Source organism: Pyrgilauda ruficollis, unplaced genomic scaffold (genome assembly GCF_017590135.1).
Source record: "Pyrgilauda ruficollis isolate IOZ18807 unplaced genomic scaffold, ASM1759013v1 scaffold102, whole genome shotgun sequence".
NCBI lineage: Eukaryota > Metazoa > Chordata > Aves > Passeriformes > Passeridae > Pyrgilauda > Pyrgilauda ruficollis.
The window spans coordinates 160,117-187,604 of record NW_024508324.1 but is presented as its reverse complement, the minus strand read 5'-3'; the positions used below and the strand labels follow the sequence as shown (position 1 = coordinate 187,604).

Here is a 27,488-nt window from a genome sequence, read left to right as displayed (position 1 = left end):
ATAGTCATTCCCTGGCAAAATGTTGATGAATCCTTGAATTTTGCCACTTCAGGTTGGTGTCACAATATGGTGGCTGTTTCTGTCAGCAACCATGTCATTATTTAATAAAATAATATTTGTTCCCGAGGTTCAAAAACTGCATTAAGTGTGCAAATAAATACTAAACCAATATTTTGTATCAAACTTTTATGCAAAGATAAATAATTGTTACACTGTAAAATTGTCAGTTCCATTTACTGTACATGGACTATACAATACAATGCATGAGAGACTAAAAGAAACAGAGGAGGTTTGTTTAACTACAAACAGTCTTAAAACTGACATACACTGTGGATATTTCCCCATAAAAACTTCAAATGCTCTGTTCATTTCATTGCTCACAACTAGCTAACTTACATCCCTTAGCAAAATAAACACATACCCTTTATTTAGCATGGCATATTTTGTTACTGAATTAATAAACAAACATCATATAAAAATGATCTGAACATTTGCCTCAAGGGGGAGCTTACAGTTCATTCTTGTAGATCCTTTGCATTTTCAAGCCATTCCAAGCTAATGTTCTTTGACGACATTATAATACAGCCTCACTGCAAAATGTTATTTTTGCCTCGTTTTCAGTCAGTAAATCATTATACTTCCATGCTACTGTCCTTCCTAGGTGTCTTTGAAATCCATAGTGTGGACTGGTTTGGACTGGTTTTTGTTCTTCCTTTACTGAAAGATAAAAATACAAAATATTTTCAGTGCATGTGTGCCTTTGCAGTCCTGAAGCAGCTCTGTGATCAGACCTGAGCATTCCATCCCCAATGGATCTCAAGGCCACATTTGGTGCTCTCACAGTGTGGGTTCCCCATCCACAGTGGCACTGTTACCAAAAATACCAGACCACTCTGCTTAGCAGCGCTGCTCCCAGGAACTGTACTGAATTGGCCTGGATGGTTTTTATTTATTTCTTTCCAGTTCCCAACCAACCACACCTCTCGTACAGAGCAGTCTTTTCAGAGAAGGACTCAGTTTGACAAGGGCTGGTGGGAACTGAGCAATTCGCTTTTCTGGGGGGAAGCAGAGCACACACACCCCCCTAAATCCATGCCCAAGGTGCAGCCCACCCACCCCAGTGGGTACCACACCCCTGCCCACCCTGGGTACACCAAGGGGTTCGCTGCGCACCCTGCGCCAGCAAGCCACTTCCCTTCAGGGCTGGACCTGACATCTCATGAATTGATGGCACATGAATCAGACTCCTGGCAATGAATGACTGGTAGAAAGCTTCCTTAGGGCTAGTTTTCAGTCAAAACTGTCACGAGTATGTTTTGTGTTTGGTGTTTTTTCAATTAACCAAAAAAAAAATATAAATCTGGTTCGAAAAAATATTTGCTCTATAATAATGCTATTGTTTTTGCTCTCATTTTTCCAGGGAGCCCTGAGGCACACTGAAATTTTATGGCAGTCTTTCCACATGGCTACAACTTCCACAATACACCATCTCCCCTCACTTAGATTGGCAGATGACAGTGCACTCCAGACTACTGAAATAGGAGCCACTTCAGAGGCCATTGAAGCTGCATTTCAGTGAAAATACTTCAATCTCTGGGTAGAATATTTCACACAGATCGTTTGGGGTTTTTTTCCTGATTAAGTAAAAACCAGAGAAGGAAAAGTAGCCCTACATAACTCTGTAAGCTGGAAACCTAAGAGTCCCAACAGTCCTATACATTCAGTTTTACTCATTTCCTGGTGTGCAAATGCAAGCGAGTCTGAGTTGATTTAAAACGTACTTCGAGGGTGCTGAATGCTACAGTAGCTTTCAGTCCCTCCAGACTTACCTCTGAAGTCCTACAAAGTAATGCATTATGTACCTGAGCCCATTGGAGTAATTGGAAAGACTCCCTTTGGCTTCAGTGGACTTTAGATCAGGCCACAATGCTATAAACAAAGCAATTGCAATGAATCAAGTAGTTCCAGCGCTTCCTTCATAAAGAAACGAAGTCACTACTTCCTTCCGGATTATTCCAGCAAAAGCAGGCATAAATTAATGATGAAAGGCTTTGAGTGGAGAGTCCTTGCCACACAGCAGGAGCAATTTCTAAATACCTTGGATAAGACCTTGAGCTGTATCAAATGAGCTTATCTTCAGCAAACCTATGCTGATTTTCACAGCTGGTTCAGGAAACAGATTTTAGTGACAAAGGTAAGATGCAATAAATAGCTTGAGCATAGTGGTGTTTTGACCATCAAATGCAATCATAGAAACTGAGAAATATACCAGGTTGGAATTTAAACTTTCTGCAAGGCATTCAGATGATAATGGAGATGGGTCTTTGAAGCAGTTTCTCCTTGCTTCCCTGGAAGAAATGAAAGGGAGAGCATCTAAGCATGAATGAGCTGATCATTTCTGCTAGCTACAGGGACGAGGTGCTGCTTTGCCTTATTACTACCCTTCAAGAGCCCAATGACAGGCAAAATTAGTCATGACCTTTCAAGCTAGGCATGTCCTGGTTGGCCATGGGTTGTGGCTTTCAGAGGAAAGGTCACCATGTTGTGGAAGCCTAAAAAAGAATGAGAAGTCAGGTTCATGTGGAAAGTTGGGGATCCCTCCTTCCCCAGCAGGACAGAATCCCTTTCCTAAAGTTCTACAGTGTCCAGATGATAAATTCAAGTGATCGCTTCTTCTTTTGATTTGGTTTTTGCCCAAGAGCTGCATATTTGTGTTGAACTAAAATGGTTTGCAAGGCAGGTCATAAGTGGAAATTGAAAATAGATAGGAAAATATTTTTAAAAAACAAAGTTTTGTTTCAAAATATAAAATACCTCATTTTTGGTTATAGTTTTTTTGATCTAAATGATTTTTAAAAATGGTTTCATTTCTTCAATTAAAGGTTTTTATGTAACTCAAAATGGACATTCTGGGAACAAAAATTTAAAAAAAAAACCAACCAAAACAAAAAAGAGAACCCTGTTTTGCATTGAAACCATTTTGTCCTTGATTTTTTAATCATTTCATCTATCAAACTAATCAGGTAACAGAAAAAAGGGAAATCTTCCAAGGTGAATTTCCAATATCTGTGTCATGCAATTTTGAAGTCTTGGAAGTTCAGATGAATTACTTCTGGATGAACTGCTATAGCATCAAAGGCCTGATCAAAGCCCACTGAAGTCAACACTACTTTTTCAATTGATTTCAGTGGGCCATGAATCTCTCGCTGCTTTCCCAGGAGTATTCAAGGGATGAAACTTTTCTCAGAAGAAAAGTCACTGCCAGAAAAGCCACTAACATGTACCATACTTACCAAGAAATCCAGGGACACTATAATAAAGTTTCCAAAATTCAACTGCTATGCAATTGTTAGTGTTATACACATTATTATTTTACTACTCTTTTCTGCTTTGAGCTTCCAACCTTCTGCAGCCCCAGTGGTGAGGTTTATATATAACATTTCATAGTTTTGTATTTGCCTGTCATAAGATAGGTTAGAAAGTGTACATTTTCTTTTTCTTTATAGATAGGTTGGAAAGTGTACATTTTCTTTTTCTTTATAGAAAATGCATAAAATAAAAACACAATCAAGTTTGTTATGCAGACCTTATCATGTCTGTTCTTTATGGCTACTTGTTTCAATGAGGCATGGAACCAAGGAGCTGCAAATATCACTGTACATTCACTCACACAGACAGAAACAGTCTTCACATTTGGAGCGTTTTCTCACCTGAAATAAGTTACTGCAGCTATTGGCAGGAAATACTAAGTGAATACCGTAAGGACAAAATAAAGAGCTAAATATAAGGAGGAATTTTCTTTTTAATTTGTTAAAACAGTGAGATCATATTCCTTTTAATTATTCCTGGTCTTCAAGAGGGAAAGCAGCTTACAAATCTGCTTATTACTCTCGATATTTTATGTAAACAGCATTTATCTATTAAACATATTTCAGTTTAAACTCTTCTGGATTACATTAAGTTGAAAACACTTCCTGAACTAAAGGATAAATGATATGTGAGTGTTTCAGAAACATTAGGTCAGAAACAGAAATATAAATTATATGCTGTCATGTCTTTATGTATCTATATCATATTTTGAGAAAAATGAAAAGTCCAAAGAATTTTAAAGCACGAAGCAAATTATACTGTATTTCAAAGGCTGAAATGTTTCTTTTTTGCATAATAGTACCCCTTCTTGATACCACAGCTATGAATACACATCTATTCATTTTATGCGTCCTCTTTAGCACATACATGATGCACAAAGGATATCACACTAATGTGTGGCCCAAAGCAAGCTTTTGCTTTTAATTTTCAATTTCTGTGCCCCAGGGGTCCATCTGTTGTTTGTATGGTATGTGCAGTGGAACAGGATTAAGCAGCTGCTGGCCCTTAGGTTTGTCCTTGGAACAAATTTTTACTTTAGGTTAGAAAGTGAGTCCTTGGGCTCACCCTGTATGTGTGAGGGACCCTTCTACTAATTCCCACAGCCCAGGTAAATTTACAGGTGGTAATCACAATAAAAGAGGTGAAGTAAAAGTGCTGACAACAGCCCTGACTAACAAGTGGTCTGCAAAGAGACTTTCTTCAGAAACAGGTGGAGTCCCAGCAGTATTCTTTGAGACCTAGAATTATTTCAGCATGTTGTGGAAAAGCCTGAAGGTGAATGTTCAGCTGTGACAGCTGTAAACTACTTGCATTTTAATAGATGAAAAGGCACTTATTTGCATATTTGGGGATAGATGTAAGCAGTCTTTCAGTAGGAATAGCTTGCCAATGGAAATATGAATTCTGCATCATAAAACCACTATGGATTAGTATATTTTACCTTTTATGAAGCATCTGGAAACAGCAAGTCCCAAAAGCCACCAGTATCAACAGCAGCAGTGGTATAGTGGGTATTACAACATAAATTAAATTCGGAATTATACCTATAAGACAAAAGTTCTCATTAATGTCTCCCATGTTGAAATGCTTTTAACCATGTCAGTAAAAATCTGGAGTAAAATAACAGGAATACATTAACTTACACAAAAGAACACATATATTCCTTCTACAGGAAGAGCTCCAAAGAGAACTCAGCAGTATCAAGAATAAAGCAGCACTTGAGTTATATGCAAAACATATCTTAAGGTCTTCAATTCTGATATTTTCTGATTTTGTAATTCAAAATTCAAGTGCTTTAATGGAGTACATTTCACAGCCTAATTTTTTCACAGTCCATTTTAACTGTAGACTCTGTCATCTTTGTATGTGGATTCCCTGCCCATGCAGGACCACAGGAGGAATGAGCCTGGCTCTCATCTTCCCTTTCCCCTTAAAAGACACAAAAAGCCTCTCACTGACTAACGAGGAGAGCTAAAGATGCTGCTCTGCAGGTCCCTGCACAAAAGGAGTGGGAAATGGTACAAGCTGAGACTCTGTCTACAATAGAGGATGGGGTCTGCAACTTCCAGAAGGGTACTGTTTCCCAGTAACTATATGCCCATGTTTTGTACTAGTACACATTTAATGTACCAGTTGTGGAGATGTTCTTACCTATTGTCCTATTTTGAAAATATTTTCCCTAGCAAGAATAAATGTGAATATTAATGTTGTGTTTGAGTTTTAGAGTCTTCGCACAGTTCGTATTAAAAGGAATTATTGATTACAAACCACAGTTCCTCAATATAGTAATTCCTCTGGAGTTACAAATAATGGAAACACCAGTTAGGAAGCTGGCTCCAATACAGACCACCAGTGGGCAAACAAAGCACCCCCTTTCCATAATCCCATGGTGCAATCCTGTAAAATCCAGGGCTGCTCCTGAGACATGTTCAGTTCCTTGAACTAAAGCCAGGCTACAACTCTTCCTGAGCCTCGGGACTCTGTTCAGAAGATGAATTGCTGAATGAAGCAGCCAGGGGCATTGCAGAACCTGGGCAGTAGGTATCCACTTCCCAAATATCAACTGTCATCTCTACTGGGAATCTCAGCAAGGCACTGAACTCCTCTTAGCATGCGGTTTCCCAAAAACACAGGGTACTTGGGGGAGCTATGGACACATTATTTATTCTAAGTTTGGTGAGACAAGGCAATAATTTGTTTCTACAGCAACTAAGAGGACTAAGACTCTTGAAATTTTATTCAAATAAATGTATTTTCAGGGCACTTCCCAGGGAAACAGACTGTTTCTTCCTATTGACAAAAATGGAAAGTGAAATTTTTATCTAATTCCACTGTTAATATTTTTAGCAGAACATTACATTCATGTGAACACATTACCTGTTTCAGTAGCAATAATATGATACTGATCTTCTGGTTTGCTTGTGTCATAAGGATTTCCTGCTGGCACTGTTGGAAAAATATCTGAAAAGGAGATCAGACATTTTAGGAAAAGAGTAAAAAATATGGCCATTACATTGTTATATAAATTAATAGTAATTGCATTTTAATTTATATTGGTAAAATGCATATATTTATGATTCATTAAATATATATGTAAACAGGATTTTATTACAAAATTGGAATTGTATCTGGAAGAAGAATTACAAGCAGTGTTATTCAGAACAACAGCCATATATTTGTAGCTGTTGCTCTCTGAAGAATTCATTTTCCCTATGTTCCAGTTCTTAACTGTGCCTGTTAAACTTGAGTGGTTTTGGAGGCTCTTGAATAGTATCCTCATAATTATGTATTTACCAGCGTAACGGAATTTAATGTGTCAAAATTTCTTACCGTATTCTGGCTCTGTTCTGTCTCCTAATTCTTTTTCTAAGACATTATCTGTTAAATCAATATTTGAAATTGATTGTTGAAGAATGAAAAATGTGTGCAATAAAACAGATGTTTCCATTTTTTTCATGCAGTATCACAGAAATATTCCCCCAAACAATAATTGCTTAGTTCTTCAGCATTTCATCTTCTTAACCAAAGACACTTTGCAGACTAGTGTCAAATTACCCCTAGTTCATACTTTTTGCTCCTTAGAAGAATACTATAATTTAATCTAATTTCAATTCTGAATAAAGTGCCACACATATCCAAAGCTTCATTTGTGCAGGCAGTTCTAAAACAATATATGAAGTTCTCTCTACCATAACGTTATACTAACTTAACAGTGCTATGAGACTACAGTTCTGAGTGTCTTGAGACAAATACAAACCACTAGGAGAAATCAAAACAGCAATAAAGCCTACTAGATAAAGGCAATTATTTCACCTACTCTGGTAAAAAATAGCTACATTTGGCCTTATATAAAGAAAGACACCAAGATACCCCAAAGAGCTGAGCTGCTGTCTCTTGACAGCAGAAGAGTTTTTAATTTGATTGCATAATCAAACCTACAGGAGCTGGACAGGAACTAAATGTGGTCACAATTACCAACCTATAATTAAATTTAAGATTGCTGAATGATCAATATGATCCAAAGCCAGACTGAACAACAGTAAACGCTGTCAAGGGAGGGCTTGGAAAAATAAAAGTGTCTACCAGAAATGTAGTTGCTGCTTGAGCAAGGCTGTCTAATGAGCACTGTCCTGGACCTGCTGATGATGCAATTAGATGCAACTTTATCAAAGTCACCTACAACCTGTTTTGGCCTGTGGCTGGTATCATGCACCCTATATTGAACACAGACAGGAGAGTTGTGAAAAACAACATACTCGGATAACAAATTGAAATTCAATATGCATGTGGCACTTCGGCACTCCTGGTGAAATGGATGTATTTTGCACTGCTAAGAGATGACACTGAAGCCTTTACAGTGATTTGAGGGGGAAAAAAGGTCGTTTGTAAGTCTCACTTGGTTTGAGATAATAAATGTAGTTTTCCTACAAACATTGTGTTACTTTCTTCAGGCAGTGAAAGAAATGTCATATATCTATTTATATACATTTTTGCATCTACTCCTTTCCTCCATGTGACAGGAAAATACATTTCTACAGAATAGTCTGTTTTGCTAAAGAGCACAATTCCAACAGTTTGAAAAATAAATAGCTACAATTCAGTACTGTATTTAGCTGCATAACAATGCCGATACTAATAATAATCTACCTATACATTGTCTGCCCTATATGGCTCATTATAAAATAATAACCCACTTCTACCTAGAGAAAGAAATATAAATGTATTTTCATTGTTACTGTTATCACCTTGTTTTCTGAAAATCCAAAACACCCAACATTTTCTCAGATGGTAAAAGCAATAGAAAAAGCAATTCTTTATCACATCTCAACAAGAATGATTAGTTCACTAGTATAGAATAATTATCTAATTTAAATTTGTTTCCTTTTAAAGCTACAAAATACACTTAAAACCAAATTTTTTAATAAAGATTTCAATTTCTGACATAAAAATGTGGGGCTTTTAACCACGTTTTTATTTAGCTACCCTATTTCAAAATAATTTGAACAGTTCTAAAAGTGATAAAATTGTCACATTTCCTTGAAAGGCTATAATGATTACTAATCATCATAAAGTAGTGATAACCACTAACAATTTCAAAAGCAGGAGCAGATATTGGGGGTGACAGCATGCCAAAACATATTGGTATATCAACTCTTCCAAATATTTCATATTTGCTGGCAATATTAATTAGCATTAATATCCTCATTAAGTGACCAAAAAGTGAAAAATATATGTATCCACCAAAACCAGAGGAACAAAATAGTCTGGATCGCTACAGACAGACAGATCTCTACAAACAGAGCAATTATTTTTTTATCATCAGCATAGAGAAAGAAGGTAGGAAACTGCAGAATTATATAGTTCAAACAGCTGCTAAGAGTAAGATTTCATAGAATCATAGAATGGTTTAGGTTGGAAGGAATCTTAAATTATAGCCTTTTTCTAACCCACTGTTCCCACCATGGGCAGGAACACCTTGCAGTAGACCAGACTGCTCAGAGTCCCATCCAACCTGGCCTTGAACATTCCCAGGGAGGGGGCATCTACAAATTCACTGGGCAACCTGCGCCAGTTGGTATTTACTCCCGTAAATAATCTCTCTCCATCTTTCCTGTGATCTCCCTTCAGGCACTGGAAGGCCACAATTAGGTCACCCCAAAGCCTTCTCTTTCCCAGGCTGAACAACCCCAACTCTTCTCAGCCTTTCCTCACAGCAGAGCTGCTCCATCCCTCTGATCACCTTGGTGCCTCCCCTTGCCTGGCTCCAGCAGCTCCCTGTCCTTGCTGTGCCGGAAGCCCAGAGCTGGATACAGCCCTGCAGGTGGGGTCTCAGCAGAGCAGGGCAGAAGGGCAGAATCCCCTCCCTGCCCTGCTGCCCACGGGGCTTTGGATGAGCCCAGCACACGGGGGGTTTGGGCTCCCAATGGCCAGGGCATGTCCAGCCCCTCACCCACCAGCACCCCCAGGTCCTGCCCAGGGCTGCTCTGGATCTGTCCATCCCCAGCCTGGGCTGGTACTGGGAGATGCCCTGACCCAGATGCAGCACCTTGGACTTGGTCTGTTAAACCTAAGAGATTCCCATGGGCCACTTCTTGAGTTTTTATTAATTAATAAATGAAATAAATCCATAATTTCATATTTATTCTGACTTTTAGCTTAGTTTTGAAAAACAGACACCCCAAAAATTATTAAAAACACTGCCATGATCCTGCTGGAAAACACGTTTTCATTTACTTTAAGTACTACCAAGAATAGAAAATTGTATAGGCTCAAGCTGCAAAGTTTACTTTTTACGTCCTTTCTGGTTTTGCACCCTGTTCACTTTTCCTCTATTGACATATACAGAACTTATGTCATGTCTGAAAGTACAGCCAAATTGCCTAAGATCTGTTTTTTCTGTCACCATCTCAACTAGCATGCATCTGCTTTTCATATCTCTCTAAGTCTACATGCATGAATGCAGAAATGTTTCCTGCCTTTCTGGACTTCATTCTTCAAGCCATAACTTTTTTAAACAACCACCACATGTAAGTTTGTATAAAATGGCAGGGCTGCAACTGCGAGGACAGTGCAATATTTTTTACAGGAGGACCAAGATGTCTTGGTCACCCTACCTAGAAAGTAGAAAATGTACACTTAAAACGCTTTGTGAGGTAAGGGAATTAATTAAATCAAAAAAAAACCCCTGGGAATGCATGATAGTGAAGCTAACGTTGAAATCATTCTTATTAGATATAAACAGGTTTATTTAAATGTATTAAAATGGATTTTAATAGTTGTTATTGACATATAACATCCCCTGTTAATGACAGCTCAGGCACACACCAAAGGAACCAGTACCACAGGCCAGAAGATATTTGAAGATTCCCTCACAAACAAGACAATGTCCCAGAAGTAAAATATAACTTCAGGTTTACCTACCTGGGGCATATTTGCAGATAAAATTGTGCTTCATGTTGCATCTGTCATCATTCCATTGATAAAGGTATGGCCCTCCCAGGCCAGGGTTTGCAGTTGGCTGGTGATACATCACCACACAGGCTTCGCTTCCACAGGAAGGCTCATCTGTGTACCAATTTCTAGTTTTTGAAGATAAGGTTCATCAGGATGACAAAGAAAAGAGTTTGTATCAAGGAAGAAATATAAACCCAAACAATCACATCCTCTTCAAAGACATCCTGCATTTCCCACAACCCTTCTGTGAAAGGGCCAAGCTGCACATCTCTGAATCCTAAAACAATTCTGATCAAAGCACCCCTGCAGAAACAACACCCTACTGCTCTGCTTTTCTCCCTGTTAGACTCTTATCTGTCCCCTTGTCTTGAGTTCTTAGAGTAGCTGCTACGCTGGCCTTTGGCTTCATCATGAAGTTAAAGGTTTTTCAAAAAGGGTAGAAACAGAACAACTTATGCTAAGTATCTCACAATAATTTATTTGGTGGCTGGCACTCTGATTTGAGGTAGCCAGAGCCTTGCAGAATTTACCCATCTGCTCTCAGACCACAACCAAAAGACTCTGTGTGTGGCAGACCAACCTCCAGACGCCATGCAGAGGCAACCTCAGTGTGTGGGAGCACAGAAATTTGTAGGCTGAAGCCACACAATGCCATCCTGTCACAGCTTCAAATTCAAAATCCCGATTGCCAGCCACCCTTCATCTGGAGAAGCCAAGGGGGAGGTGCCACAAACTTCCTGCCCTCAAGCAAAGGTTTGGCATTTCAGGCTCACTTCCTTTCCTTGGAACCTTCTCAATGAGCAGTTTCACACACTTACCTGAATGGTGACATACTTCCATCAGCCCACTGGTAGAGGTCGGGGCAAGCACTCGACGTGGCCAGTCCATCGCCACTTCTCCACAGCCCAATCCAGAAATCACCATCAGAAATTCCAGAGCCCGATCTGGTGAGGTTTTGCAGCATGTTTTCTATTAGCTGCTGCTCAGCTTCACTTTCCAAGCTCAGTAAAGCCCCACCATCGATTTCACAAGCCTGGCGGGCCTCCTGGAAGCCCACGCGTCTAGACAAGTCCTGGAAATAAGCTAGTTTGTAACAGGAATGCTTGAAGGCACCATAGCACACCTTCTGGCCTGAAAAACAAAACATGAGGCTGTTCAGAGTACAGTGATGAATATCAAAGCTGCAAGAAAAGAATACAGCACATCATGCATATGCTGATAAAGGACGGGAGATTTTTGCCTGGGAGGATTCATGGCGATAACCTAGCACCACTGAAATCCTTTGCCCTAATTTAAATTTCAAACAGCACACAGTTCATGGGAATCTATGCCATCTTGCCATGGCCTGTGAAACTCTTCAAAACACTGAAGATTCCCAATAGGTTCTAGAAAAATATTCTTTACTTTATAATGACTGCACCATCAGGCCTGTCTGTTATAGCCAGGATCTTTGGAGCATACTTCCTTGACTATTGAATACTAATGGACCAACTTCACTTTTACTGTGTAATCAGAGCTATTCAATTTTTTTTTTAAGTTTCAACTACACATGTTTAGTGGCAAGAAGCAGCTGAAATTTTTATTCGATCCCTTAAGTTAACCTTTAGAGGCTGTATATGAGAGCAACTCATAGCCCCTCTTCACTACAATGTGCCTAAGCACAACCTGTAAAGGTCTGTGGGAGGAGAGAGTGTGCTCCTTACAGTTCTTTGTCAGAGAAGAATACATGTCTGTTTCCTAAAAAGGAAAAATAATTATCATTTTCAACTACTAAGACTCTCTAGAGTTTATTCAAGATATACAAGATGAGGAATTAACACACTCACTTATCAGCCACAACTGAACTCCAGTATGTTTATTTAGAGACAGAATAAGGATTCTAAATAGAACCATCTCTTAAAAAAAATAAAATCAACTTTTTCCAGTATAGAAATTTATCACTGGAGAAGAAAAGTAGGAAAATTTATTTTGTTAAGTAAGAATGACTGAAGGAGACCAAAGTAACAAAAAACTACCAGGCTTTATCTAGACTGTTTAGAAATCAAAAAAGTCATTATTTTACTGGAAAATTTCACAATCATACAACATGCTGAGCTAGAAGGGACCATTGAGGACCATGGAGTCCAACTCCCATCTCTGTGAAAAACAGCCCAAGAGTCACACCATGTGCCTGAGAGCGTTGTCCAAAAGCTTCCTGAGCTCTGTCAGGTTTGGTGCTGTGACTGTTTCCCTGGGAGCCTGTTCCAGTGCCCAGCCACTCCCTGGGTGAAGAACCTTTTCCTGATATCCAACCTAAACCTTCCTGACACAGCTTCAGGTCATTCCCTTGAGTCCTGTCACTGATCACCAGAGGGAAGAGATCAGTGTCTGCCCCTCCCCACGGTGAGGATGTTGAAAACCAAAATGAAGTCTCCCCTCAGTCTCCTCCAGGCGGAACAGACCAAGTGACCTGAGTGGGTCCTCACACAGCTTCCCCTCAAAGCCCTTCACCACCTTCACAACCTTCCTTTGGGCACTCTTTAAGGGCTTTATATTCTTCTTATATTGAGGCACCCAAAACTGCTCACAGCACTTGAGGAAAAGCCACACAAGCACAAAGTACAGTAGTTTATTGCATTATATCAGATTTGCATTTGAAAATCTTGTATTTAGTCTCACTTTTAGGCAAACCCAGATACATGACTCATGTAAACAACATTTGAACATGATTTATCCTGTTTCACCTTAAAGAAATTGCAATTTGTCACTGGGAAACAGCAACATCCTCACATAACTTCAGCTATATTTATGTTTTCCCAGGCAATGTTTTCCTGTGCACAAAGAGTAAATATCAAAGTAACCAAAAAACCTTAAAAGCTACATAAAGTTCATTCTTTTTGCATTAAAATTGCTTCATTTTTGTATTTAATAAGTAGGATACTTCCAATAGCAGACAGCACAAGGGCTGAGTCAAAGATATCTCTGTATTTGCACAGAGCATAGTTTCAAGTATTTGCAGAGAATAAGCAGGTTGTACCAAAGATGCATTAATACAGGGATGGAAAAACAGGATCAGCTCTTGACTTTTCACTAAATCTGAAAGTAAATAATTTTTTTGGGATCATTTCTGTTGTAGAAAGCTAAATTATAGGGGCAGTAGAGATATACTATGCTTAACTTTCTAGGGTTTCCTACAAATCTTGTCATCTTTCTAGAAAAAGAAAAAACAACAAACTCTAAAACCTTCACTTTATAATACCCTATTAAAGTTCATCTGGAGGACTATAAGGAAGAAAAGCATCTTTTTAATCTCATTCTTACCTTGGCAGACAGACGTCTGAAAATTTAGTTGTTTATCAGTAATTAATCTACCAAAATAACATAGGAAAAAGAACAGTCTAAAAAAAAGATGGGCCTGTGCCACAGATATGGAAAAAACCAGGCTCCGAGATCAGGCAGAAAGTGCCAATTTTGACTTTCTCTGGTAATGTCCTGACAACACAACGTATGCCCCAATTTCTTTCCTGACATTTCTTTTTACTCACATAGGTTAGGAGCCTTGCTCCCAGTAAATGTAGCAAGGGCCATAGTCCTAGCTGGGCAGTGGTACTGAAGAAGCAAGGGACAGACCCTTTAACAGAGATGCATTTGAAATAATGGGCTTCCCCCTAGACTTCTTGGACAAAAATAACTATCAAAGTAACAAAGTGATAAGTCTAAATGTTGCAAATTGGGAAGTGCAACAATGAAAGCCGCATGTGAAATCCCAGCTCATTCCCTCTCTCTACAATGCTGAAATTCCAGTTTTGCTAACATCAATCGATTTTCCCCAGGAGCTATGTCTCCCTAACAGCACAGAGTGCACAGGGAAGGAGGAGCTGACCAACATTTTGGCCCTCACTGCTGGGTGAGTGACAATGGCTTATTGCCAGAGTACACATGTGTACATAACAGCACAAACATCCAAAGCCTAGTACTGAATTATGCAGGACACTAATCACTTCCAAGGAAAAGCGACCACACCTTTCCCTGTAGCTGAAGATTGGATTCAAAGCATTAATTCAAGATGCACATGCAATTTAGGAAGAGTGCTTTGTCCATTGTCTTGTTCTTTTTCTTTTCCCAGACAATCTTTGAAATAAACTCTTCCATGATTCCTTTCATTCTGTGCACATACTTCTCCTTGATATCAAGTGATAAGTTATGAGCAAATTCAGGTGTCAAAATATCCTGGTCACAGTTTCAGTCATGCAGGAATGTTCAACCAACTGTGATGAGCAGGCTGATAACAATGGTTCATAATTCCTGTGCTGTTCCTCCCTCTCATGGGAAAATAACTAACTTTGCCTTTATAACACACATTCCACTCCCCATCCCTGCATGTTTCTTAGGTGGCTGAAGTGCTCCCCTCACACTCTCTTCTCATGCACAAACTCTGCTTTTCTGTGACTCTCCCAAAAAATCTGAGTCAAATCTTGCAAAGAAATTGATCTTTGCTGGCTGCCTAACTGAGCTTTCTCAGGATGCTCATCTGCCAGTCAGCTGCTGCATGGAGACTCAAGCAAAATCATAGAACCCTTTAGGCTGGCAAAGACCTTGGAGATCATTGAGTCATGGCAAGAGCCGTTTCTGACCTGCTCCAAGGCTTGTATCCATAAACTGCGCTATGTTCTTGTCCAACACAGGGACTGCATCAATGCTCAGCTCCATCACCCACACCAAGGAAACCAGGTGGGACTGTATGGAGCAGTACAGAGGATGACAAGTATTTGTGATGCACAAAGGCAAAGAGCTACTGCAGCACCTAATATGTGCCCAGCTTGCTACTATTGTGCACTCAACGCAGGGAGCCCTCTCACAGGCATCAGAATACAGATGGCTGTATCCAACTTCTATCCAAAGGTTTGCAAGTTAAAAACTTGAAATTTTGTGGAAGATATTTTCTTTCTTCCCTTAAACTGACCAGAATAATTTTTAAAGACACCATTTTTGTTGCAGGTGTTTGGGCAGGGTTAAGTAACCCTAAAATCAAGTTTTACAAAGTAAAAGAACTGAAAAAAATGAAAATTTGAATGAAATCCAACTCCTAAATTACTGGTCTTTCATTTTTTGCACTCTCTCTACCTGTGGCAAGAGAAATAATTTCCTCCTCACAGGCTGATCATTTCTGCAAGAATATACCTCGAGAAACCAACAGAGAAAACAGCAAGAAACAAAGAAATAATTGGCATTAAGACCCATAGACCCAAAGAGTGTGAATGAAGTGTGTGAGGCAGAGCACTAAGCTTTCTGGAAGAAGCTGTGAATTTCTCTTGTTCTAGTTAATTTAATCCCTGTGTTTAGGCAGTGACCTACTCTGAATCTTTTCTTTCTTCTTTTGAAGCGGACTTTGAACCAGTTCCACTACGGCAGACAAATGTGTTAATGGAAATCTGCAGTTGTGCCTTAATAGCTGGCAAATCAGTTGACATTTTAGTGCTCTTCTCGGAACACACTGAGATGTCAGGTTTTAAAGCTTCATTTTTTTCTCTCACTACTAATTTCTGAACTACAAAGCAGAAATAATTTACCACTGAAAAATGAAAGAATGGACCACATTGTACAGGAGAAAGATAAGTATGGAAATATCAACTATGTGCTACTTTACCTCATTCTAACATCTTTCAGCAGACTCCACAGTTAGTTCTAAAGCAACATTTTGTTATTTCAGCTGTATAAATTGAGTTCCAATTTTTCTGTGACAATTGAATAGAAACTAGATTTGTAAGCAAGACTGTTGGAATGAATCATGCTAAGATACTACACAACATGAATAATCTTTTATTGGTCTCATCATCCCATTAGCTGATGAAAGCAAGTGAACAGGATTTGCTCCAGGAAGTGCTAGCTACCATTTCCATCCATATGGGTCAGTTTTCATCTTTGGGTGTTTCACAGAGGCTCCAAAGTAGAATGTTTAGACATCAGCCTCAGAAAAAATATCTTTTTAAACTAAATTACTCATTAAAATATTTCTGCAGATAATTGTACAGGGGGAGGGAAAAAAAAAAATCTCCTCCAAGAAAAAAAAAACAAAAAAACAAAAAAAACCAAAAAAAAAAAAAAATTTCAAGCTATTATTTCAAACAGCTATATCTCCATTATGTTTTAATAACCATGCTTCATTAAACAAATAATATGTTCCTTGATTACTGTCATGACAGAAGTCACAGCAAAGTGCCATTTACAAGCAAAATTGCTGATAAGATACCCAGGTTAAAGACTTCTCTCCCTAAGAGGATCAGGCTTATTACTAAACTCAACCCCCATAGGCCCATGAGGGGCACAAAGGTCATTTTGAGAGACACACCTTGCTTAGCTGGAGTCTTTGAAGACATCAGGTAGAAGATAAGCTCCCTGCTGATAAATCCCATTCCTCCTTCTCTTGAACCTTACAAACTAACCCCTCTTGAACCTTACAAACTAACCTGCAATCCAGGGTTTGATACCATTAGCATCCACCTACATTAGGTCAGCCACTGCATGTGCACAGCATATGTGAAGAGAGACAAAAATGAATTCACAAAGCCTGGTGTAGTGAACTCCATTATGTTTTTGTGTTTTGACATTTTTTTTTCTCCGCAAGGCAATGGTTTCAGCAGAAAAATCAGAAGAGCACTTGGCAAAAAGCAGTGTGAAATATTTAACATTAACCAGAGCAGCACGAACCTGGTGGAGACCTCTGAAAACAAAGTGACAAATAAAAACACAAGGACTTAAGTAAAAGAGATATTGAAAAAGCAAAACAGAAATCTATGGTAATTAACCAATATATTTTCTGCCTGTGTTATGAAGACTAGTCTTGGTCTTGAGCTTGCATGAGCGCAGTGACCTCAGAGCACAATTTTTCACCTCTCCCCATGTCACAGGGCACTCCACAACAAGTCCCAGTGATGCACTCCAGAATGTGGCCAGTAAGAGACTAAGTGGAAATAAATTTTCCTAATCACATTTTGTTTCAAAGCTGATGCAACTTGTCAGATGGTCTTTGTATCATCCAGTCAGATTTTGCCTGAGTTCAGCTGCTGGTCACATTTTGCTGTATTACATTACTGCTGTTGATGTTTTACTGTATCATATTTGCATCCATCCACCAAATATCATTTTTTTTTTATGATTCATATTACTTTAAAAAAAAAAACTGTGATAACTGTGATAACATTTCATAATTACATTCTGTCTGCATTTATGATAAAAGCAAGTTGCTATCTTCTCTCCCAAAGTTTGTAACACTCAAGACACATCATTCTCCAGCTGAATCAGTGCTCAAACCACTGATGTTTCTCAGCTCACAGTCCTGAGCAGTTTAAGGAATTCCACATGCTCATAAATTTGACATTCAAATAAAACCTGCTGTACAGATCCCATGCCAGCCTTTATCTGTACTGAAATCTTCATAGCAATCTCTTCCATACCTTAGCAGGCACCTTTTCCTCCCATCCTCCTAAAAACCAAACCTTCTGAGGGAAAAGAAAGTTACTGATTTATTCTGGATTAAGGATTATGCCTAAAATATCATCATACAGTTTTTTCTTGAGTGATTTCCCAGGGTGAAAAATTTTCAAAGATTCCAGGTCACTTTTAGTGGCTTATGTAAAAACCCCTGAGGGCCACATTTGCCTATCCAGCAGCTGTGCTTCAGGCAGACATGCACAGCAGACAGTTTGTATGCATCATATCAGAGCATGCACACCATGTCTAAGGCGGCTAAATGGAGGCTGCCCCCAAACTCTCGTGCAAAGCTCATCTATTAGCCATTAAAATACTTCTTGTAATGGATATCCTTCTTGCTAAATTCTTGGGCAAGTAAAAGTTATGGATGCATTTATAGACAGCAAGTCTAAAATGATAAATAGGATTTTTTTTCTATTCTCTCTCAAACACAGGCCAGATAACCTAACTTCAGCCATTAACCATCCCATATCTTGTGAATTAGCAAAGATGATGCAAGAGGTCCTCAGACACCAGGCAAACAGTTGTCTCTAGGATTAATGCAACTTTTGCAAAGAGAAAAAAAGGGATGATTTGGTTTTAAGTAAAATCAAATTACTATATTATACAATTTATACAGAGATTTAGTACAGTTATGCACAATATGAAGCTAAATGAGATGCATTTGTCCTATCCAGTCCCTGTCTTTATTTTTTCTTTTGCCATGGAAAGTGATTTTTAGTACATTTGTTGCTGAAAATGGGGTTCCACCTGTATGTTAGCCTTTACTAGTTCATTTATTGTGCTTCTAAGCATTTTTGGGGACAGGGAGTGGGCTTATTTCTGAATGACAACTGTCCTCAATAGACCCATAATATCTACACCTTCAAAAAAAAAAAAAAAAAATCAAGCAATCAAAAAGGAGACAGTACAAAGGAGCACCTGGCAGTGCATATTTATATCTTAAATGTTACTCATTCCTAACACCTGGATTTTGCCATCAGCTGAAGTGTAATTAAAATTGGATCTGAGAGCTTCCCTGCACAATGCAGCAAGATTGCTGGTCACAAAAATGGGTAGTTAAGAGTACACATATGACCCCTTATGACAAGTATTGATCTAAGCAGGTTATTTTTGGGGAGGTTTGTCAAAGCCTCTCTGTGCTCTTTTTCTTAGGTCTTGAGAGAATGCAGGAGGATTCCTTGTCCTGCACACATTGAATAAATTGGTGGGAGAATTTGTCTTTTCCACCGCAGATTAAAAGTTTGTCTGGATTTTCAAAATCCCTGATGTGGTGCTTCAGGCTTGTTCTTGATGTACAGGGAGCTGGAATACCAGCCAGCATGAACGCTGCCAACTTCACAGAGCACTTCAATCATTCACTCATTTCCCGAAGAAAATAACACACATTTACTTCTTATACTTAGTTTCTCGGCCCTGGTGCACAAAGGAGGGAACTCAGGCCATTGACAACAGAGCTGTAAAGTAGCTTGATGCCTAAACCTCATTAGAAGCCAATCAACACTTCACCCTCCATAATTACCATTGCAGGAAAACATACTATTACATGAATCAATACAGGGTGTCTTCAACTGGAAAATTAATATCCATTTTTATTAAAAAGTTTTAGTCACTGACTCAAGTCATAACTCAGTCAAAAAAAAAAAAACAAATCTAAAGTATTTCCCAAAAACTATTTCTTTTTTTCCCCCAGGTAAAATCATTAAAGCCCTGACAGCTTTCCTTTCTTCTAAGTGAAACATACCTTCATTTTGGCATCAGCTCTGGTTTCAGCTATCTAACACATCATAAATTTCAAGCATGAGATCCATTTAGCTTTTCCTGTAATAACTATTTTCCTTTCTTCTGATCATGTGAACTTTACAGGTGTATATCACAGGGCTTGCCATGGCAGTCAGCCACTTCCTTCTCTAAGGGGCCAGCTCACAGCTGCACTGTCCTGGGGGTTCACAAAAAGTGGCAACATAGCTGCTAAAACAACCCCCTAAATCTGCCAATTGCCTTCCCTTTTTTAAGGAAAAACTTGGACAGAATCAGGCCAATTATAACACTCAAGTGTCAATGGCATCTATTTGAACCTCTTCAAAACAGGAGGAAAGAGAGTGTGTTGGAAAGAGCTACATATCTGTAAGTCTGCTCTGGGAGGTGGATTATTTTACCCAGAACTTTAAAACCTCAGAACAAAAAAACCCAACCAAACAAAACACCCCCTTAATAGCTGATGCTCTTAGCAGTGGGTTTGCTTTGTTGTATTTTTTTTATTCTTATAAACACAATAACACATGGGCTAATTCTTATAAACAGAGTGACACAATAAACTTCTATTTATCATAACCTGAAGACAGACCAAGTACTACACAATTTCAGCGGTTTATTAAAAAATCATAAACACTGACAAGACTGGTCCAGAGAAACTGTGGATGTCCCATCCCTGGAAGTGTTCAAGGTCAGGCTGCATGAGGTCCTGAACAAGCCGGTCTACTGGAAGGTGTCCCTGCCCATAGCAGAGGGTTGGAAGGAGATGATCTTTAGGTCCCTTCCAACCCAAACAGTTCTGTGATTCAAATTAAGTCCATTCATCAATAGTTTTCTGTGTAGCCATGAAGCCCAGAAGAGAATTCACAGAAGCTTTGAAAAAAAAGACATATTATGGCAGCTAAGAATTTCTTGTTAACTTGCTGTGGAATAGACATAATAGACAAAAATTGCAGTCTGAATGTTTTAAGTATGTGTGCCAGCTTAGGGGAGCAGGAATAGTTTTATTCTCCTATCCCAAACCAGCAGACATTTTCACAAATACCCACTTTTACACTCAACAGGTTTTATCCTAGGCATAAATGTAAGCACTTTTGACAGTTTCTGCTGATGGCTTATTTCTTACTTTTGCCTCTAGAAGGAAATAGTTCATAACTCTTCGGTCATGGAATCACAGAGTATTATTTAGTTGGAGGAGACCCCCAAGGATCATCAAGTCCAGCTCCTGGCCCTGAACAGGACCATCCCCAAGAATCATACCATTTGCCCAATTCTCCTTGAGCTGTCAGGCTTAGTGCTGTGACCACCTCCCTGGGGAGTCTGTTCCTGTGCCCAACCACCCTCTGGGTGAAGAACATTTTCCTGACAGTCAATACAAATCTCCCCAGTCAGCAGAACCCCCCTATGTCAATTAAATGAATAAAAAATGAGAAGAGAGAAAATATACTCCTAAATTATTTTTCATAGCAAGCATTATCCATTCTCAATAATTTTCAGTGAAATTTGAATGCCTTTTTTCCAGGTAGGTGTAGTTCCATGAATTTGTTACCAAAGTATTTGCAATAGATGCAGGTAATATATATGGGTGCAAATTATATTGATTTCTTTGGTTTAAGAGCTTCCTAGGATGTAACACCCTTTATGCATTTCAGTACAGGAGTGTAGAGTGCTTTCTTTTTGTGGTAGTTCCACAATTAAAAGAGAAAGCAACAAGCAAAGCCTTGCTCATTCACCTGCTCCTAAGAAAGTGGGAAAAGCCAGTCCACATGGAATCCCAAAATTGGTGACAGTTCACTTAAGGAAAAAATTGAGGGGAAGTTTGAGAGGAGGAGAAGTCTGTTAGAATATTTTAAAGGATAATTTACACTAAAAGAAAATTCAGAGGTAAAGCATCACTGGTTAATTCACGTTACATGTAGTCCTTGAGATACAGTGTGGGATTCATCTCACCAAGTAAGTTCTTCCCAATAATGTGTCCATACCTAAACTGATTCACTGACCTCACTGTGCAGACAACTGAACAAAACAAACACAGATAGCAGCATCTCTTAGCACAGATCTGCAGTATATTCAAAATCCAAATTTAAATGAAATTAAGCCCACTCTTAAAATACCAAGTTTTTTCCTTCCCTTCTTATAAAGTGAGCCTGGACTCATTAGCTGGATACAGCAGGTAGATTCAGATTTACTTAGAGGCATGCCAGCTTTTTGGTTAGGATTCATTATTTCTTAAGATTGGTCAGAACCGAAGGTCCCACTGTTTGTCAGAAGTGGCAGGAGGGACTGCTTCAGCGAGACTCAACTTCCAACTAGTGAGTGAGAGGTAAGAGTATGGGATTAGAGTGTAGCAATTACAATCAAAGGATTGTTTCATCTTACCTATTGTACATTGGCATCTACTGTCTTTTCTGATCCATCAGAGATTTGCAAAGAGAAAGCCATTATGGGAATTAGCTTCAGAAAAATAATGCTGTACAGAACCCTTTATGAACCAAAGCATGTTCCCCTGCAAACATCTTATAATCAAGAAGTTTTATCTACATAGGATCAGACCTGACCTACAGAGTTAAAATCAAGGTAGAGAACACAAGTTCAACCAGGTAAGAGCCCAGCTTTCTCCCTCTGGGAGCAAGAAAAGCCATATGAAAGCAAGCAGATTGTCCATACCATTCCACAAGGTTTTTACCACAGCACCCTCCATGGCAGGCACTTCCTCTTGGGCTCTTTAGCCAAGTGGAATACTGGGACTTGACATGGCTTTGAGCTTAGCAATGCCTTTCTATTTTTGAAAAAAATGCTGTGAGCAAAAAACTGTATTCCTGGGAAAGCAGCATGCTGGTCTGAGGCACAGCACTAGGATTTTCCACATCCTTTTCCTTATCCCTGAACAGAACTGCAGCCTGGCCAACCCGCACAACTCTCTCTCATGGCAAAGGTAACCTATAAAAAGGGGGGGTGTCACCTCTAATACTGAAATCTGACTCTAGAAACTGATTTAAGTACTTGGATATTTCTACCCTGCTACAGAAGGACTCCTCCACCATCAGACGTCTCATCAAAACAGGGTTCTCATTCCACAGGGTATTGTGGAATTTCTTGGTTTGCAGCAAGGTGTTTAGCAGAAACATGTATTATATCCAAAATCATCACCTCATTTCACTCTAAGAGCCCAGCTCATTGATTTGCCCCCAAGAAGACAGTGCTCAGTATAGCTGGAAAAGGAGAAGAAATAATAAAGGAGTCCATGGGAATTCAATGCCCAGCTTCTCCTGCACTTCTCCACGTCTCAGCTTTAGTGATTACTGAGACCTTCAGCTGAGCAAAAGGCTCTTGTACTATCTGGGCATACCTACCCAAGAAAAGCTTTTGCAGTATGAAACTAAATGCTGGATATTTCCAACAAAATATGTTTAACATACACCTGTTGCACATGTAGGTTTTTTATCAGGTTATATCTTTTCAAATTCTGAGCTGCATATGTATCTTGAAATTTACAGTTCGCACACACAAAAAAAAAAAAAAAACACACAACTTTACAGCAGAAGGTTTCATCTAGAGAAAATGCTTGCACTTTGACAGACAAAACTCAGGTGTAATAAGCAGGCCAACCAAATTAAATTAAATTATGCATCTTTTGAGAAAGGGTTTGTTATCTCTAGTCAATTCAGTATCCATGAAGACATTGCTTTAATTCTCTTACTCTGCAGTACTTTATGCAGAACTCAAATCTGATCACAAGCCATATGAATGAACATATCCACTTCCTTAAAGGCATCTGAAGCAACAGTCTGTAGTTTAGGGTCAACTCTGGTGCTTTCCTGACTCATCAAGTGTTTTTGCTCATTTAGTGTTTTATACATCCAAGTACTTTTGCACCAAAATAGATACATACTGCTTTAAAATACTACATCACTATTTAATCTGCTATTGATGCACAGCAATAGCAAAGAGCAAAACTTTAAAAGCCGTAGAAATACAACTAGATAAACAGCAGTCATTAAGCTATAATATCTATGATTAATACATAGGCTGTTAAATGATTAGTAATAAGATTAGCTTGCATCTCTCCTGCCCAATAGATACTTAAAGTAATTGCATCTTTGCAAACTGCATTATCATCACTTCATGTTCTTTATGATGTCATGGGACAGCAAGGCAGACTCAGCATTTTCTCCTGAGACTGCTTTGGGTTTTTTTCCTATAGGAATCAATTCTCTGGCAACAGATAGTTGGATATGGAAGCTGTGAGCACTGCTCACAAAACATCTGTCTAGATATATTAAAAATCAAAAAGCATTTTGCATCACTGTTTAAAACTGTCCAAATTAAAGATGGCAAAGAAATAACACCAAAATGCAAATTGTTTGATGCCAACAATAGTTTTAATTATATCCTAGGAAAACTAACATACTTGGAAAAAGCAACAGAAACCCTTTACTTAAAAAAATGGCCTTTTGAAAAGGCAGGCCTTTTCTTCTCTGTCCTCTTGACACGGTGATCAAAATTGTAGCAAACTTGCAGTTATTGCTAGGTCTGCTGCAAACTTACTGCAGTCAATGGGACTCTTCACAAGGTCCAACCAGCACTCAAGCAGTCTCACAAACAGCTTAGGTGAGTCATAGGAACTATATATTTATTTGGAATGAGAGCAGTGGAATTTCCTACTATGCCAGATTATTAATCATGACTGAAGCATAAGCAATTTTTTTAGGAATAGGTTGGTTTAAGATATAGACTTATGATTTCAAACATACACTTGCTTAAGTCCAAACTGCTAGTTCTTATACAAGACAGGTAAGCTAGATGGGAGTCAGATGACAGCACATACTGCCCAATTATTCAATGGTACTACTTCTTGCCTAAAATAATGTCAGCTACTGCTAGTACTACACCTATCCATGTGCATGTGCCAGAATATGGGTGTGGTCCTTGAGAGAAAGAAAGGGGGGGAAAAAAGTTCTTCCAGTACATAAGATACCTTCAGTAAGCATAAATAAATAAATGTGGTTGCTATTGTCTAGGAAACCTTTATCTAAGGAATACAATTTCAACCAATAAACTAACAGTACATAAATGGTTCTTTCTGTAAGTGGCTTCAAACCCTCTCCTGTATTCTACCAGACAAGTAATATCAGCATAATACAGTGACACGAGGCTCATCAAATGGTTTGATTTGCTTCAGGGAAATATGGGGCAGAGGCTGTGTCCTCTCAAAAATCCTCAAAGCCTAATGTGCATCTAGGAACAGTCTGACAAGGCAGTATACACATATCGCACATGGCTTTAAAAGCTGGACCTCAGTTTCCTATGTCTCAGTTAAACACAGAAGCTGTAGCTGGAAGATTAAGAGAATGGGTTTCCTCAGCCACACATAGATTCCTGCACTGAGACTGCTAATGCCAAACACATAACATAGATAATTAATCTTCACTGTTCCTTAAAAAAAACCAGTGTTACATAGCAGTCATATAAATTGTAATGCTTAGAGCTTTGATGTATCATATGAGCCAGTATAATTCACAGTATGTATTTCAGGTTACTGTTCAGGCAAACAAGCTTTTTCAGTCTTGGAAGTACTGCTACTTAGCTATTATTTCCTGAAGATACTGTTTTACCAAAACCCAAAGAGCCCATCTCAGCTGCAGCATTAGAACATGCTTCAAACAGAGCATGATCAAAATGATCCAGTGACTGTCCTCCCTCAACAACTAAGTTATCTGAATTCAGCAATCAAATGCTTGCAACAAAAAAAATAACCTACAAAAAAAGTTTTGTTGATATGCTACTGCTACAGCCTCTGAAACAACAGCATAAAAATAATACACATTGTTCTGGAGACAGTTTGTAAGAACCACGTTCTTACCCACATATACACACACAACTTGCTAACAAGCAGAGTGGAGTGTGCAAATTTTTGTTTCCAAGCAAATGCACGGATCTATAGGCACATGCAACATATCCCCAGAAGGCACATGCAATATATCCCCAGGAGCCTGTCAGCTTTAGTCTGGAGGGTCTGAAACAAAGTAAACTTAAAAGGGAAAATTTAATTTTCATTAAATTTAGCAGTTTCTGAGCATATGCACCTGTAAACTGCAAACACACAGTGGGAGTCTACAGCTCTGAAACCAAACCTAAGCTCCAAGGTTAGATACAGCCTTCTAAAGTATTGTCTTCCTTTTGGCTTTGAGAGTTGGTGTGGCACCCACACACAACAAAACTCTTTCATACCGCACGCTCTTAAAAGTTTGCCCTCTCCTCCTAACAACATCTCAGACAAAGAAGAAATACCGCTGTCCAGCTGCCAACAAAACCCAGCGCACAGACCATCCTCGGGAAGACGCTCGATCTTTTTAAAGCGATTCGAAGGCGACGGAGAGCGCCGGCAATGAACCAGCTCCGGGAAGACGGGGCAGGACAGGCTCGGCAGGACAGGGCTCGGCAGGACAGGGCTCGGGGCTGCCGCCGGAGCCCGCAGCCCCCCGGGGTGCTCAGCCCCCGCGTTCCCCGCAGCATCCCCGCTCCGCCGCGGGGCACGCGCGCCCGGGAGGCGCTCCCAGCGCTCGCCGTCGATGCTCGGGTGGTCTGCAGAGCGGGCTCGGTCCCGGGCCCGCCCCGCGCCGCTCCCGGAGCGCTGCGCTCCCGCCCGGCCCCGCACCGCGCACTCACCGCTGAGGACGCGCCCGGCGAGCGCCCCGGGCCCGCACAGCACCGCGGCCGCCAGCACAGCCGCCAGCCCCAGCCCTCCTCCGGCCCCCATGGCGCTGCCCCGCTGCCGGCTGGCTCCGAGAAGCGCTCAGGGCAGGGCGATGCCGGCCGGTCAGCGAGGGACACAAGCCCAGCTCCGCGACTGCCCTCCACCAGCTCCCCACTGCCCGCGCCCTGCCTTTATCTGCTTCCCCCGGGGAGGAACCGCCCCCGCACCGCCCCCAGCCCCAGCGCCAGCGCCTACCCCTGCCCCAGCCCCTGCCCCAACCCCGGTCCCAGCCCCAGGCCCAGTCCCAGCCCCTGACCCTGTCCCAGCCCCTCCTGCCCCAGGCCCCTTCTCCGTAGAAGTACCGGCACAGGTACCTGGTGTGCGGTCGCTTCCCGCTCCTGGTCGGAGGCTGCGGGACGGCGGGTCCTTCCCAGGCTCGCTGCCGTGTCATTTAGGGTTAGTCACTGTCGCAGTGGCTTGGGAGTGTGATCCAAACCCAGGTCTGCATTTTATATCTGTTAAGGGCTTTGTAGACCTTCCTGGTCCTTGTTTTCTCTAAGAAGAATATAAATGTCCTGTTGCCAGCTTGAAAATGTGGGAATATATGTATACAGGTGTGTATACCTGGGAAGCACGCACACACACTGGACTATAAGTATATATACTGGAAAGTCCCCTTTTCTCATTGCCCCAGAAGGTACTGTAGTTAAATCCACATTGCTGTCACTCCAAAAGTGCGCTGGTAATTCTCTGGATCTCTTCCAAGGACCACTTTCAAGACTTGTTTGTTCTTCAGAGTCACACTGAGGTCTTACCTACAAATACAGTTCAGAGATTTCTGTGATTACTTGTGTACTTTGTCTACTTTGCTTTTAAATGTGATAGATCACGGCAGATGTGTTTAAGGGACATCTTGTATGCGAATTACTAGTTGGTTTTCCAGTTAATTTCATCTTTCTCAGAACTCAAAGATCATATATAGCATATTGTTAAGTAATTTTCCCTTTGATGTTTATAGCCAGGTTTAGAAGTCAATACATCTCAGATTATTGTAGATTTTAAAACATTTGATGGATTCCTAGCTGCCTAGATCTCCTACCTGGGATCAGTTTTTTACTAAAAAAAGCCCCAAACCCTTGAGGTTCATCAGTAGCATTGGAAATTTTTTTCAAGCACTGTTGTGTTTTGCTACCAATTTTTTTGATTTCATAGCAGACTTATTGTTTGTTTGACTGATACAGAT

At 40.0% G+C, this 27,488-nt stretch overlaps 1 protein-coding gene across 1 annotated transcript; it reads right to left on the bottom strand.

Annotated features, from left to right (window-relative positions):
* Nucleotides 1-352: 352 nt before the first annotated feature.
* On the bottom strand, nt 353-26,308 carry CHODL (chondrolectin). Its single transcript, XM_041469241.1, has 7 exons — nt 25,840-26,308; nt 11,142-11,454; nt 10,291-10,448; nt 6,700-6,747; nt 6,247-6,330; nt 4,811-4,913; nt 353-717 (listed from the first exon to the last, which is right to left on the bottom strand). Exons 1-7 carry the CDS (start codon nt 26,306-26,308, stop codon nt 633-635), a joined length of 1,260 nt encoding a protein of 419 aa, XP_041325175.1. The 3' UTR covers nt 353-632.
* Between the last annotated feature and the right edge of the window lie 1,180 nt (nt 26,309-27,488).

Coding starts and splice junctions, on each gene's coding strand:
- CHODL (XM_041469241.1), bottom strand. CDS start 26,308: ATGGGGGCCGGAGGAGGGCTGGGGCTGGCGGCTGTGCTGGCGGCCGCG. Junction 11,455..25,839: donor TTGTTGGCAGCTGGACAGCG/GTATTTCTTCTT, acceptor TTTGTTTTTCAG/GCCAGAAGGTGTGCTATGGT. Junction 10,449..11,141: donor GGAAGTATGTCACCATTCAG/GTAAGTGTGTGA, acceptor TTCAAAAACTAG/AAATTGGTACACAGATGAGC.